The sequence below is a fragment of the Vulpes lagopus genome, chromosome 14, assembly GCF_018345385.1.
Source record: "Vulpes lagopus strain Blue_001 chromosome 14, ASM1834538v1, whole genome shotgun sequence".
In the NCBI taxonomy this organism is placed as follows: domain Eukaryota; kingdom Metazoa; phylum Chordata; class Mammalia; order Carnivora; family Canidae; genus Vulpes; species Vulpes lagopus.
In genome coordinates, this window is record NC_054837.1 from 22,145,438 (window position 1) to 22,166,359 (window position 20,922).

At 39.1% G+C, this 20,922-nt stretch overlaps 1 protein-coding gene across 2 annotated transcripts in view; it reads left to right on the forward strand.

Annotated features, from left to right (window-relative positions):
* The window catches only part of TAOK3 (TAO kinase 3), a 181,592-nt gene extending 165,655 nt beyond the window's left edge, over window positions 1-15,937 (forward strand). For both annotated transcript variants that reach the window (XM_041728803.1, XM_041728804.1), the window contains 4 exons: window positions 5,484-5,723; window positions 7,453-7,665; window positions 13,455-13,637; window positions 14,661-15,937. In XM_041728803.1, the coding sequence (XP_041584737.1) occupies window positions 5,484-5,723; window positions 7,453-7,665; window positions 13,455-13,637; window positions 14,661-14,822 (798 nt within the window). In that variant the 3' untranslated portion in view covers window positions 14,823-15,937. The remainder of the gene's footprint in view (window positions 1-5,483; window positions 5,724-7,452; window positions 7,666-13,454; window positions 13,638-14,660) is intronic.
* The last annotated feature ends 4,985 nt before the right edge of the window (window positions 15,938-20,922 follow it).

Here is a 20,922-nt window from a genome sequence, read left to right on the forward strand (position 1 = left end):
GTGTCAGGTTCTAACCAACTGACAAAGTTCTAGCCCTCTTACAAGAGTAGTTTTCTTACAAGAGTATTTTTCTTAAGAGTCTAAGTTTTTATTTATGAGAACATAAAAAAAAAAAACAACATAGTTGAGTAGTGAAAGTTCTTGATAATCCCATTCCACTCAGTCTCTGACCTGACTACCATTAACTTGGTATCCAGATTTCCAAATTTCCTTTTCTTTATATATATGTATACATACATTCAGCTTATATATAACTTTAACTTTGCAAAAGTAAGATTACATTAGTATCAGTGGGTTTTTTTTGGCTTGCAAGCCATAGGAACAAACACTGGCTGCCCAAGAATGGAAAGGAATTTATTGAAAGGATATGGGTTAGATGACAGAGCTGAAGAACCAAGCCAGAGAAGATGACGACCTAAGCTGGAAAAGTAAATTCCATGACCTAGAGAGTAAGAGCTAATGGACATTCCTCAGAACATTGCCATATGGATGTATTTCCTCCTACCATGTTTAATCTTTGTATCATTTCTGCTTAAGATTCACATTCCTCAGGGAGTGAGACCTTGATTGGGCAATGCACTTAGTCCCTTACTCAATACTCTGATTACAGATTGGGTGGAGGAGTTTCTCAAGCAAAACAGGAGCCTGTTAATAAAAGAAGGGGAAATGGATACTGAACCTACAAAAATGTCCACTGTACTATTTTGTAACTCTTCTCTTTTTCTCATTCACTGTCCAGGACATACAGCTCTTTCTGTTTTTTGTTTTTTTTTTTTAACCATTAATAGTGAATTTTAAGGGTATGGCTATAAAAATATTTATTTAATGAAGTACTTCTCAGTGGATATTTTGTTGAAGTTTTGCAGTATTACTAACAGTGCCACAGAGAGCATCTTTTTATGCAGATCTTTTTACACATATGCAAATATTTTGTAGGATATATTCTCAGAAGTGGAATTTTGGGGTCACAATGTATATGTGTAAATTTTTGGTAGACATAGCCAGATTGCCCTTGAGGGGTTTATACTCCCACCAACAAAGACCTCCTGTTTTTCTGTGTCTTTGCGAAAACTGAGTATGAGTGATCCTTTTGGTTAATGAAAACATTGAAAAGGCTCACCACAGACTGTACACAGTCTTCCCCTATCATCACTGTACACAGATGCTGGCTATTTTCTTACCAGTTATGAAACCAAGAACTGAAACTAAGAAAGCGTTGAATGTGATAGGCTAACAACATCTCCATTTAAAAGTTTAAGTTCTAGTTCTTAACTCAACCTCACTGGGCATGAGGACACAATTTTTTACTTGAGTGAGAGCAACTGCTTTTAAAGTAGTAGCACTTGGGTCATGGTTGGGAAAGGTTTGTCATGGGACACACCCTGATCCACATCTTACACAGGAGGTAAAGTCATAAAATACAGTCATTTGTTCAAGGGCCATAGCATATGAAAAGTACATGTGTTTCGACACTAAGCTCCCTCTCAGCTTTGGGGAGGGTGCACACAGCGTGTGATGTGAGCTGAGGGAAGGGGAGCCCACATGTCTCTCATTTTCTGCTGCCTCCAGGGCATATAGATGTGGAGAGCAGTGGTGGGCAAAATCACCTATACCATTACATTTGCTTTTGTTTTTGCTCAGCTCATTTTATGTAATTGGTATAAGCTGAAGGTGACTGCACATTGTGCCATTTGTACAGACAAAGCAACCACTGCATCATGTCTAGCCAGAGCAGAGGGATTCTTCAGAATGTTGTGTCACAGGCTAAAAAAAAAAGCATAAAACAGGAAAATATAAACCATTTGTTGGGACATCTTTTAATGGAAACTGTTGAAAACTCCCAAATCTGAGTTTTAGACTCAATTCTGCTTTATAGAAGTTGTATGATCTTATGTTAGTCTCTCAATTCCCAAATGTCTTACCATCCTATGGAAAAGGGGTAAGTCCTTGCAGTCTTACCACCTCATAGGGTTGCAAGTGGGACTGAGTGATATATAAGAAATCACTTTTAAAAATTTAAAGTAGGGAGGGCAGCCTGGGTGGCTCAGCAGTTTAGCGCCGCCTTCAGCCCAGGGTGTGATCCTGGAGACCCGGGATCAAGTCCCACGTCGGGCTCCCTGCATGGAGCCTGCTTCTCCCTCTGCCTGTGTCTCTGTGTCTCTCATAAATAAATAAAATATTCTAAAAATAATAAAAATAAATAAAAATTTAAAGCACATTACACATCTTTATGTAGGCACAACAATAGACTCGTAGGGAGTCAGTAATAATAATAATAATGTAGACAGAGGGCGGGTGTTGGAGGGGAATGGGTGACGGGCACTGAGGTGGACACTTGACGGGATGAGCACTGGGTATTTTTCTGTATGTTGGTAAATTAAACACCAATAAAAAAAAAATAATAATAATAATAATAATGTAGACAGTTTATCAACTTACACCCCAGCAACTTAGATGTGTGAATTAAAGGTAAAGGGAGCAACTTAACAATTGTAACAGAAAAGCAATTTTATTATCCTGCTTATCTCCCTTTTTTAATCATTTATTAAAAACTAGATTTAAGGTATTATATGCCAGATTCTCACTTCTGAATACAGAATAATAATAATAATATGTTGATATGTTCTGAAGCCTTTCTGAAGATTGTTCCTGGCCTTTCACCTCATCTTCACAAGAATGGTTGTCCGTGGTATAGGTACTGTTATCCTCACTTTACACCTGAGGAAACTAAAATGCATGTTAAAAGACTTGTCCAATATCATACATGATTGACTCATACCCTGAATATTTTTCTATTGATTCTCAAACTTTAGTAAGTATCAGAATTAGCTGGGTGACATGTTATTACAACCAATCATGTGTAGCCCAGGTGATTCTGATGCAGGTATTTTGTGGGTGGCATCCTGAAGCATCCTATGAAACATAAAGCAAAGTATTTTATTTCTTCTGAAAATGTTGTTTGCTTTGTGTCTTTTTTTCCCCAGAAGTTTTAGGGCTCTTGGCAGCCCAGACTCATTTTGGACTTTTCAGTTTAGGAAGATGTGTAATGAATAAATGCCCAATATTGAGAGACCTGGTACTCAAAAGTTAAAAAAAGATATAGTAATCTAGGAACAGGATCTTTACCTATTTAAAGGCTTTCCTTGGCTTTTTTCTTGGTCCTTGGTCTAGAATAGCTTTAGTTCCGAGAAGACTTCACCATCCTTTGGTGCCACCTAGGGGCCAGTTAGTGACTTTTAAAAGAATACATTAAATGGCCTAGACAGAGTAAAAGTAAAATAAGGGAAAGCAAAATGCAAGAAGGGGCGAGGTGAGGTGCTCTAGGTTATCTTTTTTCCTTAAGACAAGTGTAAATTGCATTTATACTTTGTTTCCCCACTAGAAAATAAGCTCCATGAGGGGATGTACTTGTTCATGGCTGTATCTCTACTGTCTACCTAACACATGTGAAATGTGCAACAAATATTTATTGAATAAATGAATGAATGACTAGTGACTTTGCTCCAGGTACAGATGCTGTGCCGTTTAAAGGACTTCTCTAAATAAATAAATAAATAAATAAATAAATAAATAAATAACGGACTTCTCTTCGAGTGGTTAAAAGAGCCAAGTGTGCAAGATATTCTCAACAACCAATATGCAAATGTTATTGATATTAACGTATATGAAAATAAATGACTTACACTTTGTCCCACAGTGGATGTCATCAGAGAAGAGAGTCACTCTTGTTCTCACTCAAAGTCCAGCTCACAAACTTTCTTTTCCTTTGACTTTTTTTCTAAGAAGAAGAAGAAGAAGAAGAAGGTTTTATTAATTTATTAGAGAGAAAGAGAACACAAGCAGGGAGGGGCAGAGAGAGAAACGGACTCCCTGCTGAGCAAGGAGCCCAATGTGGGGCTCTATTCCAGGACCCTGGGATCATGACCTGAGCCCAAGGCAGATGCTTCACCAACTGAGCCAGCCAGCCACCCCTTTTCTTGACTGTTTTAACTAGTAGTAATACCACCCTTTCAGAAATCTTACAGCAGAAGTTTTTACCTTTTTTTATAGCATTTATCATTTTTAACCTTGTTCTCCTTTTTAAAATTTACACATAAAACTTATTTCCTTGTGTTAATTAAGGTTATTTTGTTTACGTTACTAAAATTTATTTGAGCGAGTTTAAGCCAAAACCAGGGAATTTATTACAGAACTAGAGGAATATTTCACAAAATCCAGTAGCAATAATACAGCTGGGCCTACGAGAGAGCTATGAATACAGCATCATCCCCAGTTATGAACATGGGCACCAGCATATTACCTGCACGTCTGTCTTTCCCTCCTTCATTCTTCATGTTCTAAGCCCAGATTTCTCTAATCCTCGGCCCACTTAGTAGCAGTGGATGGCTACCACATATGTAGTTTTTATATGCCCCTCAGTTCCAGCCACAAACAGAGACTTACTGTCTCTGAATCCCAATTCCATATTCCCAGGAGAGAGAATAGATTCAGTCAGCTGTGAGCTAAGCATATAGTACTTCAATAAATGTGTAGTACAGTTCCCTATTAGAGTGTTAGCCAGTTGAGAACAGAATCATGGCTGAGTAAACATCTTTATATACCCAGAGCACATGGTTCAGATCTTGGATATGGTGCCATATAGGAAATATTCTTGAACTGGCGAATGAAAAAATTTTGCCTAACTACCTCTTTTTTTTTTCTAGTTTTCTTTCTTTCCCCCTTAAAGACAGACATGAATAGAACTAGAAAGAACAGAATGATTCGACCTAGAAATGATCAAACTAACTAATGGAAAAAATGGAAGGAGAGAGCTCTCATCTGCTTTTTCCCCAGCCTGCCCTTACTCTGAGATTTTAAAAAGCAGATAATTGGTCTACTTCTAACACATGCAAAAACAGGGTTTTTCCCAGAAAACTAAGAACATTGCAGACATTGCCAATTTAAGTCATTGATTTTCAACTCTGACCACATGGTAGATTCACCTGAAGAACTCTAAAAAATAGTGATGTCAGAGTCATCCCCTCTTTCAAACATAAAGGTTAAAACAAACCTTTAAGTTTGAAAAGGTTCCTCACATGATTTTTAATGGGCAGCCCATATTGAGAGCCACTGTCTTAACTAAAGAAACATTTATTTACACCTGTGCGGAAGGCATCACCTATGTAGAGTTCATAGCAGCTCTGAGGTAAGAAGGGGTCAGATAGAATTAATCCCATTCTATGGATAGTGTGGTTGTGATGCCTGCAAAATCACGTTTTACAGATAGTGTAGTTGCCCATCTTATAAATGATGGACCCACAAACAGAACCTAAACCTCCAGGGATTGTTAATCTAATCTCATTAAGTCATGCTGCCAAGCACTAATGGGTTTAATTAAGAGACAGTTAGCAGTACCATTCCTTGCCATCTCTCACTTTGTTGTGAATTCCTTCCAGTTCACCTCCAGTCATCTCTCTCCATTTATCTTTTGTTCCTGAATGCAGGAACTAAATAAAAAGAGGACCCAGAAGGAGATGGAGCATGCCATGCTAATCCGGCACGACGAGTCCACCCGAGAGCTAGAGTACAGGCAGCTGCACACATTACAGAAGCTACGCATGGATCTGATCCGTCTACAGCACCAGACTGAACTGGAAAACCAGCTGGAGTACAATAAGAGGCGAGAAAGGGAACTGCACAGAAAGCATGTCATGGAACTTCGGCAACAGCCAAAAAACTTAAAGGTAAGAGGAAATTCAAGTGTTCCCTTATGTGTGCTCCAGGATACATTTAGACTGGATCAGTAGTCCCTGCATCTGGATGACTGTCAGATTTCCCTGGGCAACTCTTCAAAAATTACAAATTTCTGGGCCCTGCATCTATTGAATCAGAATCTCTGGAAGTGAAGCACAAGAGTGTGTATATAACAAACTCTTGAACAGATGCGACTCTGGAAACCATTGTACTGGATGATCTCCATTTTTCTTTGTATCCATCATACAGTTTCTCTGATGCCTTCATGACCTGCCCTCTTTAAAATAGTAATTTATGGACAAACAGCAGCCCATAGTTCTAATCTCAGGAAATAAGAAATTTACCTAACAGGTATAAGGCAGATAAATTTTTTCTGTCATGCCATTTATTAGTAGTAACTACTTTGAGTGCTGCTATATTGAGAAAGACTAAAGCCACATCCAAGCTGAGTAGGAAAGAGTATGATTTATTAGTGACATCTGTGATGGACATGGGACTCAGGAGTGAATCTACACGTACCAGACATTTAGTATCCCTGCATTAGAGATTTGGAATTCCTTTGGCCTTTACTGCCTCAGATAATTTTAGCTGACTGCTAATTCACAAGCTCTATGGACTAAGCCATTGCTGTATTTCAAGGAGGTCATTGTTGTTATTTTTTTTTTTAATTTTATTTATTCATGAGAGACAGAGACATAGGCAGAGGGAGAAGCAGGCTCCATGCAGGGAGCCCGATGTGGGACTCGATCCTGGGTCTCCAGGATCATGCCCTGGGCTGGAGGCAGCACTAAACCACTGGGCCACCCAGGCTACCCCATCATTGTTGTTATTAACAAAGATAGGAGGCCCACCTCAAATGCACTGGCCATGTTCCTGCCTAGCCAAATCCTAACCCATCTAATGAGTGTTCTGTGTCATCACTACTTCAAGCACTCATGAAATGTACATGCAACTCTGAGGCAACCTGATGGGTGCCTTCTGGACTTAAATAAAACAGCCAAAATGCATATTTGATGTTGCTACATGAAAGTATAACCTCTTCATGGGAAAGAAATCTAAAATCACATTTTCCCTTTCCATTTATGCTGAAATCCAGTGGAAATAGGTCATGATGTGAGGTATTATCCAGATGTATTTATTTATTTATTTATTTATTTATTTATTTATTTATTTATTTATTTATTTATTTTAGATGTTCTCCTTTATTGATTTGCCAAGGAAACGCAGAGCTGTGAGAGCCAGTTTATACATTGCCATCCCCTTTCTCACTTAGAAATGGGTAGGGGAAAAAAAAAAAAAAAGAAATGGGTAGGGGAGGACATGACCAAAAAAAAAAAAAATGTGGGGAAAAAACAACAAACAATAGACGACACTGAAGATTTTGACTAGGAAGCCATTAAAATAATGAACAACCCTTAACAAACTAAGCTTCATATCATTCTACAATCTGTTAGGAGTTGTGATCCCCTTGTAATAATTCATTTTTTAAAATTCATTCATAAGTTCAAAATTACTTTTACTCATTTAACAGAAGGCCAAAAGTATTGGTAAATAACGCTTGTCTGTGTCATATGTATTATTTTTTCATTATTACTGACTAGTAATGTAGGCCACTGCACCAAAAGACAACTGGTCCCGGCACTGTGTTGTACTATTAAAATGGAAGGGATTCTGTTTTTAGTAATGTGTCTTTATTTTCCTTTTGTCACTTCTACACAGGCCATGGAAATGCAAATTAAAAAACAGTTTCAGGACACTTGCAAAGTACAGACCAAACAGTATAAAGCACTCAAGAATCACCAGTTGGAAGTTACTCCAAAGAATGAGCACAAAACAATCTTAAAGACACTGAAAGATGAGCAGACAAGAAAACTTGCCATTTTGGCAGAGCAGTATGAACAGAGTATAAATGAAATGATGGCCTCTCAAGCGGTAAGTGGTTAGGTTCAGTGCCACAGCTTCAAGAGCTTTGGGAATCAAGAAAATTCAAGATCCAGCCTTTTGTTCCCAAGATGATTCTTGCACAAATTTAGGATACTGGTTTTTTTTCTGCCCAAAGAACTAAGGAAGTGACGACGCTGAATAAAGCCAAGCCAATGTGGATACTTGCTGGAGTATGTCTTATGAGATGGAACTCAAGGAGTAACATGCTCAATCAGACCCGTGGCACATAGGGACTTTGAGGGCAATATATAATAGATACCTCATATAATTTGTTTTCATTCATCAAAACTGGTGCAACTAACATTAGGCACAAATGAATAAGACACACAGACACATTCATTCAATAAACTTTTACTAAGCATCTGTGTTCAGCATTCTGCTGGGCTTAGAGAGAGAGTGATAAGCTAGAGAGACAACAATTGGTCCCTGTCTTCACACTTTTTGTTAGTCAAGCAAGGAGGTCATATAATTAAGCAATTTTTTAAAAAGCATAATAAATGCTTTGAAGTGGGAAGTGCAGGAAGCTATGGAGGATAAGTAAGAATAACTATCTGGTCTAGGAAAAGCTTCCCAGCAAGAGCCAAGAAGCTTGAAGGAATGTATTAAAGTAAGCAGGCCCTATGGGAAGGGTCCTACATGGGCAAAGGTCCAAACACTGCAAAGCGTGTATTTGGGGCCTGAAAGAACTTTGGTGTGAGTCCAGAATTTAAGGAGGATTTATGGGAACCCAAAATGGAAAGGTTGTAAAGGTCTTGGTAACCCAGGGATGGGAGCTTTCCTGTGATTCAGTGCAGCTTTCACCAGGAGATGAGTCTTAAAGAGTAATAGTTTGTCAAACAGACAGAAGAGGAAAAAGTTATTCCCAGCAGAGTACCCAGTGAACCCAAAGATACGAGGCCTGAAAGAGGATAGTGCATTTGGGAACAATGAGTAGTTGATATGGCAGGAGTATAGAGGGAAGCAGGTGGATGGTTGGGGATCAGACCCTCAAAAAGTCAGGAGTTTGGACATCATTCTATAAGCAATGGGTAGCCTGCTGAAGCCTATTTTAGGAAGGAGAGTGATGAGATCATATTTGTCATCTAGAAAAATACTGGCAGTAATGTGGCAACTGTAGGTAAAGAGACCTGTTAGGAGACTATTTTATAACCTAGGGGAAAAAGTAATGAAACCCTGAACTGAGAACATGCTCCTGGAGATGGTGAGGAGGGAGAATAATTTGAGAAATATTTAGGAGTTAGAATAGATGGAGCTCAGTGACCAATTTGGGAAGTAGGTTTGATGACAGTGGAATGGGTTATCATTTTACCAATACAAAAAAAAAAAAAGAAGAAGAAGTTTGGATGCCTGGAAGAAAATTGACTAAGTTGTGATATGTTACCTGAGCTATGTGGGTATCCAGGTAGAGAGGTACAGAAATGGAAATCTGTAGCTCAAAAGAGTGTTGGAACACAAGATGAATAGCTAGGCATCCATGTTAGATGAGGGAAGTTGTAGCTGTTGAGAATACTTGAGGCCTTCTAGGGACAGGAGATTTTATCAGGAAGAGGACAAGGGACAGAGCTGTAGACATCACCATTTGAGAGTGGAGGAGGAGCAGATCAAAGAAGATGAATAATCAGTGCAGGAGGGGAACTGGAGAGAGCACATCACAGATGCCAAAACAAAAGCTTCTAGCTGATCATTTCAGATGTGGCAGAGAGACCAATTGGATCTAGCAGTGGATTTGTCCAATGACTGTCACAGTCAATCAGTGGAGTAGTAGGAGCAAAATATATTGTGGTGCATACTACTATACGCTATAAAGTGAGGTAGAAACTGTATGCAAGATTACTTTTCCCAGCTGCTTATCAGTGAAGGGAAGGAGAAAGAACTAGCTAGAGGAGGAGACAGTTGAAGGAGGAATTCTGTTTTTTTGGAAGGGCTTAAAGGTCTTCTTTAAACGTGAGGTTGAGGGTATGAATCCATATACCATTCATTCATCCGTTCATCCAGTAAGTATTTCTTGAGTACTCTATTGTGCCCCAGGCACCTTGAGATACTGTGGGGAATGACAGTCATGTATCATGTCTTCATGGAATTTATGGAAAGGTGAGGAAATGCATTGAAAAAATCTACTCCATGTAATGGCAGAGCCAAGTGCAAGCTTGCCAACAGATTGTAACCAGGAGAGGAGGCTGGTCTGGAGAGTCGGGAAACGCCTAACACAATAAGTATTGAAGCTGAGGTGTAGAGAGCACATTCTAGGCAAAGGAACTGCATTGGTAAAGATGGGAAATAATGGCACTTTGACAAATTCAGAGTCCATTATATTTGGAATATAGAGAACAAGACAGAGACCAAATGAGAATAAGACTAGGGTAAATGGGCCAGATCATGGAGGGGCTTGTAAGCTTTCTTAAGGATTTTGCTCTCGATCCTAAAAGCAATGGGAGGCCATTGAAAAGCATTAAGGAAGGGGACCGACATCAGATTTGCATTTCTGAATGATCACTCTGGTGACAGGCAGAGAATGGCCTGGGAGATGGTCAGATGGATCTCAGGAGATCATATATAAAGTTGCTGCTTTTACCTGAGCAAAGCAAGTGGCTAGACCAGAAGGAGGGAGATCAGATGAAGGAGAAAGTGATGAAATTTGAGAGATAGGCAGGAGATAGAAGTGAAAACGTTTAGTTCCAGAGTAAAGTGGAGCATGAGGGACTAAGGACGACTCCCAGTCTTTAGTTTGAACAAAACTGTAGATGATGGTGCTACTTAGCTTTATGATAAAGAAGGAAATGGAGCAGCTTGGGGAAGAGGGAAGGGAATGATGATAACCTAATAGTCATGCTGAGCTTGAGGGGCCTGGGCACCTTCTAGGTGAAGGTGTCTCTAGCAGACTGGGGAAGCTAGCCTGGGCATCAGAAGAGAAGTCTGAAATAGAGGTGAAGAGGTGGGAATCATCCACATCTAGATGATAGATAAGATTCCTTAGGAAGAGAAGTTAGAAGAAGTGAGCCCATATTTAATGGCTGGAAAGGAGAGGAGGGAGGGAACAACCAAGAGAAGATCTCAGAAGACTAGAGAAAAATTTCCAGAAGGGAAGGGGGAAATCCACAGTATTAAATGCTGCTGGGAGTTAGATAAGATAAAGACCTCTTGCCACCTAACTAAAGGGTAGGATGGGAATGGGAGTGCAGGGAGAGCTTAAGAGTAAGGAGGGGGAAAGAGAGTTGGTTGAGACACCAAGGCTGATAGGATTTTTGTCTTGTTCATCTTTGTGTCATTAGCCTCTGCAAAAATTCCTGGTGCACAGCAAGTGTTCAATAAGTGCCTGTTATATAAGATGGACAGAATGGGATCAGGTATAGAGGTTCATTATTGACCTTGAATAAAAAGAGAGAAATTCCCATTCTCCTGAGGTAGGGAGGAGATAAAAGTAGGTATGATAAATGCTACTATCCTTAGTGACTCCTTAACCATGGACCAGCCACCACTAGGGATATGTTTTAAGTGTTATTTCATTCTTGTGCAACCCCTTTGACCTTTGAAGTGTTTACTGTTTTAACTCTACCTGCAAGGTATGGTTCATTGAAGTAAAGCCACACAGCAAGATTTGGCAAACTTTCTGTAGAGGGACAGGTAGTAAATCTTAGGTTTGGTGGACCCCAGGGTCACTATCACCACTTACTCAACTCTGCTTTTGTTGTGCAAAAGCAGCCCCAGGTAGTACGTAAATGAATGAACACATCTGTATTCCAATAAAACCTTACTGACAAAAAATAGGCAGCAAACCAGATTCGGCCCTTGGGCCAGAACATGCCCACTCCTGGGTTAGGGGCTCACATAGTGGTAATTAGCTAAGTAGTGATGAAGCTGGGATTTGACCCCATTTCATCGGGAAGCCAGTAAGTCTGGTCATACTACATTATGTGGCTGCCATCACATCCTTTTATTCATGTTAATCCACTTAAGGAAACAGACATGCTATTTACCTGTATTTCTATAAAACATTTTAATGGGTTTGATATGTGCAGCTTTGGGGTGATGAATATCAGATAATGGAATATCCTCTCTGATTTCTAGACTGGCACTTCTACAGAGTCAGAGCTAGTACAAAATGACATAGTTATGGACCTTAGTAATAGAATGCCAGAAATAAGAGAATATAGAGATGTTTAAGAGAAGATAGAGATGGTCTAAGCTGCTGAGGAAGAGCCTCTCACCCATTTGACCAGGACTCATAACAGTTAACAAAGATGAGTAGAAAAGAACACACTATCATTCCCTTTGTTGGTAAGGAAACTCCCATGTCAAGAGGGAATTGGTAAATCTTATTGGGAGCCAGTAAACCCTTTGGCATTTATCTGTAAGGCTGTGGAGTGGCTGTTTTATCTTGTGTCTCCTCTCCCTTCATTTCTCATTGGGAAAATAAGAGGTATCCTCTTCAGTAGATTTTAGTGAAAGCTGGGTAAGTTTACTAGAAAATACTTTGGAAATATGATTACATTATTTCATGTTCATATGATATATTTCTCCAAAAGTACTAAAGAATACACCATGCACATAACTTGCTAAAACTAGTGTAAAAAGATTTCCAAAAGTTTTTTAATCAATATATTGGGATATATTGTTAAATGTCACAAATTGTACAGATTAGGGGGGAAGAGTATAAAATGGAGAATAAGTGTCTGTATGGAAACATGTGGATAAGCTCAGAGTTGACAGAACTGTCTAATTCAAGGATTTTTATCTCCTGGTTTCAGCTGAACTGAGGGCCTGATAAATTTAAACAAAACCAAGCCTGGGACAGGAGGATCATCAATCCCAAAACATAAGTCCCACTAATGGCCCCAAACCTCCAATTATGCTCATTGAAAGAATGGCTGGCTTTGCGCATTCCTCATACAGAATCAGTACTGTGGTGTGTAATACAAAGTTCAGGTGCTATTGGGAGCAAGAGGACTCTATCAGCCTACTTTATAATCTGGACTTTACTGCTTCAAACCAGAACATGCCCCATAAGATCATCCAAGCTATCTTCTGCGGAGAAGAGATTTTTGAACAGCTTGAGTTTTAGATTGGCTGGACTGTAGGATAATGTGTATAGCCAACAATAGGGACTGACATTACTTGATAGGAACTGTAGGATGTCCCCAAGTGTAAATGGAGATTGGGCTCATTTTTTTAGAGTTAAGGATACCTAAATGTATGATGGTTTAAGGGTTAAATATATATAAATATGGAAATGGATAGTCAAAGCAAAAATAATGATAACAGCTACTATTTACTGAACACTTGGTATACATCTAGAACTATGCCTAGGAATTCATATGAATTTTTTTTGTTTAATCCTCATACCAGTCTTAGACAGTAGGAACTATTATAGTTACTGTTTGAGAGGAAAAATAGTGAGACTTGGAGGGGTAACTTCTCAAGGCGACATACCTGAGTGAATCGTGGAGCTAGATTTCAAGCTCAGGAGTCTGCCTCCAAAACCCACAGGCTTAATCACCAGAGCATGTAGCCATACTGACTCCTGCTAGTGTGGTTTTAAGAAAACCAGTTTTTCTTAAGAATGTTTTGTTCTTAAGAAAGAATCTTTAAAGAACGTATTCAAAGAACCTTGTAGCCCATGGGGCAGAATGTACTATTTTTTATTCCTCACTCTGAATGTACTTGGGGCATCTGTTTTTCTGAGGGGACCTGTTTCAGTCCAAACAAGGAAACCTCTTCCAGCAGTCACCAGGTGCCATAAACTAGCAGTGAATTACAGTGTGTGTCTTTTGTGCCTGCAGTTACGGCTAGATGAGGCTCAAGAAGCAGAATGCCAGGCCTTGAGGCTACAGCTCCAGCAGGAAATGGAGCTGCTCAATGCCTACCAGAGCAAAATCAAGATGCAAACAGAGGCACAACATGAACGTGAGCTCCAGAAGCTAGAGCAGAGGGTGTCTCTACGCAGAGCACATCTTGAGCAGAAGGTATGAGAGTGTTACTCTGGGTCCCATACAGTTGGATGGAGGATGGACCGTGGGCTAGGGAACTGCCTTTTATGAAGCCCTGCCTGTGTACCTGAACTAGGCACTGTTCACTTCCTATCTGGTTTTATCCTCCTAGTACCCCCTGAGAGATAGGAATCATCTCCACTCAACAGGCAGGATTCTAAGGCTCCAAATGGTTAAGTTACTTGTATAAATCTGACCCCACAGCCTAAGCTCTTTCTATTACTCTGCTAGGAAGCCCTACACCTTCACAGCCAGAAGAATAGCATGATAAGACGTTTGTGAAAGGTGTTATGAGCTGATAGCATGACTGCTTAAACGGTATAAGGAAGCGAAATGCAGATTGGATTTTTATTTTCAGCTATTTCTAAACCAAAGAAATCACCAGCAGGGCTCCATAAAAAAAAAAAAATTAAAATGAAGAGAGGCTGATATTGCCATGCATAATAAATGTTATCAGAATGGAAATATACATTGCTTTAAATATTGCTGAAGAATATGAAGTAGAAAAGATTTCATAAAGTATCTCAAAGCTGTTAAGCATTTATTTACTTAACCGGTTATTTGTACTTTCTTCTGGTACTTCCCTGAGACCAATGTAAGAGACTGTTTTCACAGCTCCTGTTCTAGAACTAAATTGCTAATGACCCAGGGGGCATTTGGCTCTCTATGGGAAAGCAGCACAGTCTAATTGTGCTTGAGTATCTTTTAGCTTCTCCTGAGCCATCTCCTGCTGAGACAGGACACTGACCTAGATCAGCCCAACTGCTTGGTTTGCTAGAAGTGCTAGCCCCAGGTGGGCCCCAAACATTTTAATTCTTGTGAGCAAATTTTAAATATAACGGATTTATCCCAGGATTCTCCCAGCCTTCCCCAGTCTAGTTTACACTTAGTTCCTGTGTGCTTGTGTGTTATGTGTGTGCATGTATGTGAACATGTGTGTTTGTGGGTGCCTGCAGGGAGATCCTTTCCATTAAGAATTGCTCATTGTGCTTATTTCAGATTGAAGAAGAGCTGGCTGCCCTTCAGAAGGAACGCAGCGAGAGAATAAAGTACCTATTGGAAAGGCAAGAGCGAGAGATTGAAACTTTTGACATGGAGAGCCTCAGAATGGGATTTGGGAATTTGGTTACATTAGATTTTCCTAAGGAGGACTATAGATGAGATTAAATTTTTTTGCCATTTACAAAAAAAAAAAGAAAAAAAAAAAGAAAAAAAAAGAAAACAGAAAAAAATTCAGACCCTGCAAAACCACATTCCCCATTTTAACGGGCGTTGCTCTCACTCTCTCTCTCTCTCTCTTACTCTTACTGACATCGTGTCGGACTAGTGCCTGTTTATTCTTACTCCATCAGGGGCCCCTTCCTCCCCCCGTGTCAACTTTCAGTGCTGGCCAAAACCTGGCCATCTCTTCTATTCATAGTACACGTCACAGTATTGATGTGATTCAAAATGTTTCAGTGAAAACTTTGGAGACAGTTTTAACAAAACAATAAACCAACAACAACAACAAAAAGTGGATGTATATTGCTTTAAGCAATCACTCATTACCACCAATCTGTGAAAGTAAAGCAAAAAAATAAATAAATAAATAAATAATAATAATAAATGCCAAGGGGGAGAGAGACACAATATCCGCAGCCTTACACCTTAACTAGCTGCTGCATTATTTTATTTTATTTTATTTTTTTGGTATTTATTCATCAGGAATAAAAAAAAAAACAAAGTTTTATTAAAGATTGAAAATTTGATACATTTTACAGAAACTAATTGTGATGTACATATCAGTGGTGACATATTATTACTTTTTTGGGGATGGGGGGTGGGTGGGGTGAAGAGATCTTGTGATTTTTAAGAACCTGCTGGCAAGAGTTTAACTTGTCTTCAGCATATTCTGATTGTATCATAATCATTTTCTGCTGTTGCAGAGGATGTGAATACACTTAAGGAGCTCACAGAATCCCAGTAGCACAAATTGGGCTTTGGCAAATCGTGTATTTTGTGTATAGAAGGAATTTAAGGAGAGGTATTACTTATTTTCATATTGTATTTTAACTGTTTCTCTGATCAAATTTTTTTACTTCCTCCTATTCCTCCCGACCTCCCTCCTTTTCCAATTCAGTATTTGGAGTTCAACACTGTCTCTCAATCAGATCATCTTGATCTTTTTCTTTATGTCCCTTCCCCTCCCTGAGTCCCATATCTTGGTCATAAATATTGCATTATTCACACTTTCAAACTGTGTATTTTCTTACAATAAAAAATGATGAAAAAAAAAAGGCTTTACTTCTTTTGCATGCACTTTAAAAAAAAACAAAACAAAACATTTTTCAGGTTCCAAGGAAGAGCATGATAACTGTCAGAGCTTTTAATTATATTTGTAAATAAAATGTTCATTACATCGCCTTGCTGTGTTATTGTAGCAGGAAGTTTCCCTTCTAGGTTCAGCAATTCATGATTCAGAGGGAGACCTGCCCTCCAGAAACCATTTTCCACAGCCTTGGTTGTTCCAAGAAGAGCCATCTCTGTTCCAAGAGATTTTCAGGTAAAGCTATGTCTTCCAAGTTCTTCTACGGAGCTGAAGATAATGTTGCACTGTTTCAAGTGGTAAGTTGCACCTGTTTGCCCTTTAGAAAAAGGCACATGTGCATGCATGTGTGCCAGTCATATATAGGCACATGCACTGCTAAGAAGTTATACACTCTTACAGGAAAAGCAAGCTATTAGAGATTATGACCAAATATTTGAAATAGTCCCACTATAATAGATCCTCTCATATTCTGCTTCTCTTAGAATAATTTTATGTGCATAACAATGAGGTAGTAATATATATAACTTCTAAGATATGTTTTTAGGGTCAAGACCATTTCAGTAAGATCTCCTATTTTTAGGGTTCTAAGTCCTGGACAATGAAAATTTATGTTTAGCATGATGACCTGAAAATCATTCTTTTATCCTACAGGCTGTTCAGTCATCCTAGATAATATGACCAGCCGTGTTCACTGTGATAGACTAAAGCAGAAAGATATACTCAAAAGATTATACAATAATTATCAACAGAATAATTATCGAGTATCCAAAATAAGTTTCCTAAGCAGCTTAGTTCATTGACATTTCTGTATTAGATCCATCCAAAAATAACACTGGAAAAGGCTAGAATACTCATAATTGTCCATGAAAAACATAACCTGTATTGCATGCTTATGCTTACTATTTGATGGGATACAACATTAAGCATTTTACAGATGAGGAAATAAACTCAGCAGGGTAAGTGGTAGAAGTGGAGTCTGAATCAAGACCTATCTTGGGCAGCCCAGGTGGCTCAGCGGTTTAGCACCGCCTTTGGCCCAGGGTGTGATCCTGGAGACCCAGGATCAAGTCCCACGTCGGGCTCCCTGCATGGAGCCTGCTTCTCCCTCTGCCTTTGTCTCTGCCTCTGTGTGTGTGTGTGTGTGTGTGTGTGTGTCTGTCTCAGACTAAATCATTAATAAGGCAGAAAAACTTCCCATAGTTTGTTTCATTTCTCACTAGCAAAAAACATCTAGCTAGCTTGTGAAAAGCTTTATTTCTGTTAAATTATAGTGCTAATCTCTAGAAAAAGTTCCCCTCCACAAGTTTGTCAGTGATGTGCCGCAAGGTAAAGTTACTGGAAAGAAGGAATGTAAGTCCCTGCTCCTAACACCTGAGTCTTCCAACTCCTAGTACCTGCCTAGGACCAGAATGGCAGCAAAAGAACAGGTACAAAAGAGATACTAAGGGCGGAAGCAGAGAGCCTGCGTCCTGTATTCTCCAGTATATACTAATCTCCCCTGAGTTTAAAAAGGAAAGAATTATTATAGGTTTGTCATATGTATTGGTAAGGGCTGCTTATATTTTATTTGTAACTATTTATTCAGTGAGTACCAAGATACATCAGTATATCTTAAAGAGGTAAAGATCCTTGCCCTATGACAAAACATAAGAGACACCTAACTCTGGGAAATAAACAAGGGGTAGTGGAAGGGGAGGTGGGCGGGGGTTGGGGTGACTGGGTGATGGTCACTGAGGGTGGGGGCACTTGGCGGGATGAGCACTGGGTGTTATGCTGTATGTTGGCAAATTGAACTCCAATAAAAAAAAATTAAAAAAAAAAAATCCTTGCCCTACCGGGGCTTACATTAGGAGTAGGAGGAAAATGATGACACAATAATTAAAAAAAATAAATGATCTTACGTGGTCATACATGCTATAAATAAAAAGGCAGAAGAGATATCCAAAGTGCCAAGATCAGCTCATTCATTCAAAAAATGTTTATTGAGCATCTATTGTGTGCCGGGGCAGGGGGGAGATACAGCCGTAAATAGGGTGGATGGGGATCACTACTCTGCTGGAGCTCATGGTTTAAATCTCCACAGAAATAAGGCACTAAGTTAATCAACAGTGGACAAGCCATGACAATGCAAGTTGGGTACTACCAGGAGTTCAAAGGAACTGAAGCAATTACAATCATAGGAAATATCAGCAAACCAGTGATATCTAATTGAGTGTAAAAAAAAAAAAATTTCTTGAATTTACCACCATCTGAAATTATTATGTATCTATTGAAAAAGCATATTTTGGGGCATCTGGAAACATGCCCATGTATGAACTCCATATACCCCTCTGATTTTAATTTAGTAATCTACTTTGCCATAGAAATGGTATAAAAGATATATTTTTATTCTAGTTTGGCATAGCAGTGTGTTTTTCCCTCTGATTACAACTAAAAACTAGACCAAATGCAACTATCTGAGGACACTGAAAAAAATAAAAGCAGGTGAATTATGGAAAAGCCACCTACACAGAGGAATGAGGTAAAAAAAAAAATCATCCTCAGATGAAAAATTAAAAGAAGTTACTGTCAGCAGAAGTATTCTACAAGAAATGCCAAAGGGAGTTCTTCATACTGAAGGGAAATGATACCAGAATGAAACCTGGATCTCTGGGAATGAAAGAACAACAAACGGTAAATACCTAGATAAATATAAAAGTTTTTCCCCCCTCCTATAATCCTTAAAATATATAAAAATATATAGTCTTTTCATTGAAAGCAAAAATTATTGTCTGGGAGGGTTTTGATGTATCTAAATGCAATCCATAATAACTATAACAATGGCTGGGGGTTAAAGGATGCATATGGTTTCCATGCTTCTACATTTTACACGAAGAATTTACCATTCTAATTCTCAGCAGACTATGAAAAATTAGTTATGTATATTGTAACTCCCAGAGTTAACTACAAAAACAAAAAGAAAACCCAAAGAGGTATAATAGCCAAAAGGCCAATAGATAAATTAAAATATTCAATAATCCAAAAGAAGGTAGGACAAGGGAAAACAGCCATAAAAAGAGGAGCAAAAAGAACACCTAAGATGGTAGACTTAAATTTAAATAACTTATATTAAATATGGTTTCCAAACAGTCCAGCTAAAACTGACAGAGTGAATTTAAAAAAAGACTGTTTGCTGATTATAAGAGACAAACTAAATATAAAGACACAAATATAAAGACACAAATTGAAAGTAAATGAATGGGGAGGGGAGTACCATGCAAATAGGCATAAGGCGACTATCAACTAAAATAGACTTCAAGACTAAGAGCATTATCAAAGATAGACATCCATAATGAGCAAAGGAGTACCAAGAAGATATAATTTTAAATGTTGAAAAAAATCAATTATAGGGGCGTCTGGATGCTCAGTTAAGCAGCCAACTCTTGGTTTCAGCTCAAGTCACGATCAGGCCATGAGATTGAGCCTCGCATGGGGCTCTGTGCTCAGCATGGGGTCTGCTTGAGACTCTTGCTCTTTCCCTCTCTGCCATCCCACCACCACCCTGCTCTAAAATAAATACAATCTTAAAAAAATAAATAAAGATACAGATTCCTGAGTAGAGGGGACACCAGACTAAGATCAGCTTTCTGATATTTATGGTCATCAGAATTAGAGAGTTGATAAATGGGCTTTAAAGAGCTCTGTAAAACTGTTGTATGTGAATTTTTGTAGAAGTATACATTTGGGAAGAGGAGAATGAACCTTTAGGATATGGCATATGAATATAAAGAAGTCCATACTCCCTAACTGAAGAACCTCTTTACAATGATTCATTCAACTGATGGTCATTAGATTTCTTATGTCCAATGCTGGAAATACTAAGCAGGACATTAGTTATCCTTGCCTTCAAGAAGGCTCCAGGCTAATGGAGGAGATGAACATTAAACAAAAAATGACACGTTTACTATTTTAAAATTATAACAGTAAAATGTTACAATGCAGTGGTACAGGAGAATCCAGCCTAGTCAGGATTTCCTGAAGGTCAGTTAAGGGATACTTAAAGGATAATTGGGATAATGTCAAAGAAAGTGGAAGAGGAAGATTCCAGGCAATGTTTGTAAGGGACCAGTCTGGCTTGCCAAGGAACTGAGAGGCAGCTGACAAGTTTGGAGCTTAGTGAGAAGACAACCACAGGAAGCTAGAGGTAAATGGTGGGGGGTGGGGGCCACATCATATAGACTCTCATAGGCCATTTAAGGATCTGGTCTACATCACAGATCAACTCAAACAGCTGCCAGGTTTTAAGTGGATGCTGAGGCTCTTTGACATAGCGCCAATTTAAGAATAGAAGTCCTTTGCTCCCTGACCCAGGAGAGGATATAGGCCATGGGCTGCCATGCCTAAGTATTAGATAGATACCAACCCTGTGTTCCCAAGATCTGATCTCATCTGTTGATCAGGTTTAATTTAGGGTTTCCAGAGTAATGACCACATCTGACACATTTGGCCATGAAATCAGAATGAGCACCAGTTCCCGAGATTCCAGTTGTTAGAATACTGGCCTCTGGCAGGGCTGCTCCAGCTGTGATAATGCAGAGTAAAGACTCCCATATCTCTTCATTCTAAACCCTTCTATATAGAGACACATTTTTGGCAAACATTCTAAACAAGAAAGCGCCTTGAAGAAAGCTGGTCATTTGTGAACTTTGTTCCTACGTGTGAATCAGGTCAACCTCATTTCTACATATTCACTTCATCTCCACAAAAGACCATTTTGTTCTCCAACAACCCTGGAGGTAAATATGGAGACTGATGATCCCCTGCCTTTGCCTGCCCTGCCACCACTCCTTTTCCACAGGAGGCTAAGCCTCAAAGGGAACTTGTGGGTTTGTAGTTATGAGCTGGGCTCTGAGACCAGAGCTAGGTTCAGAATCCAGATCACCCACTTCCCAACTAGGTGTCCTTGGGCAAGTT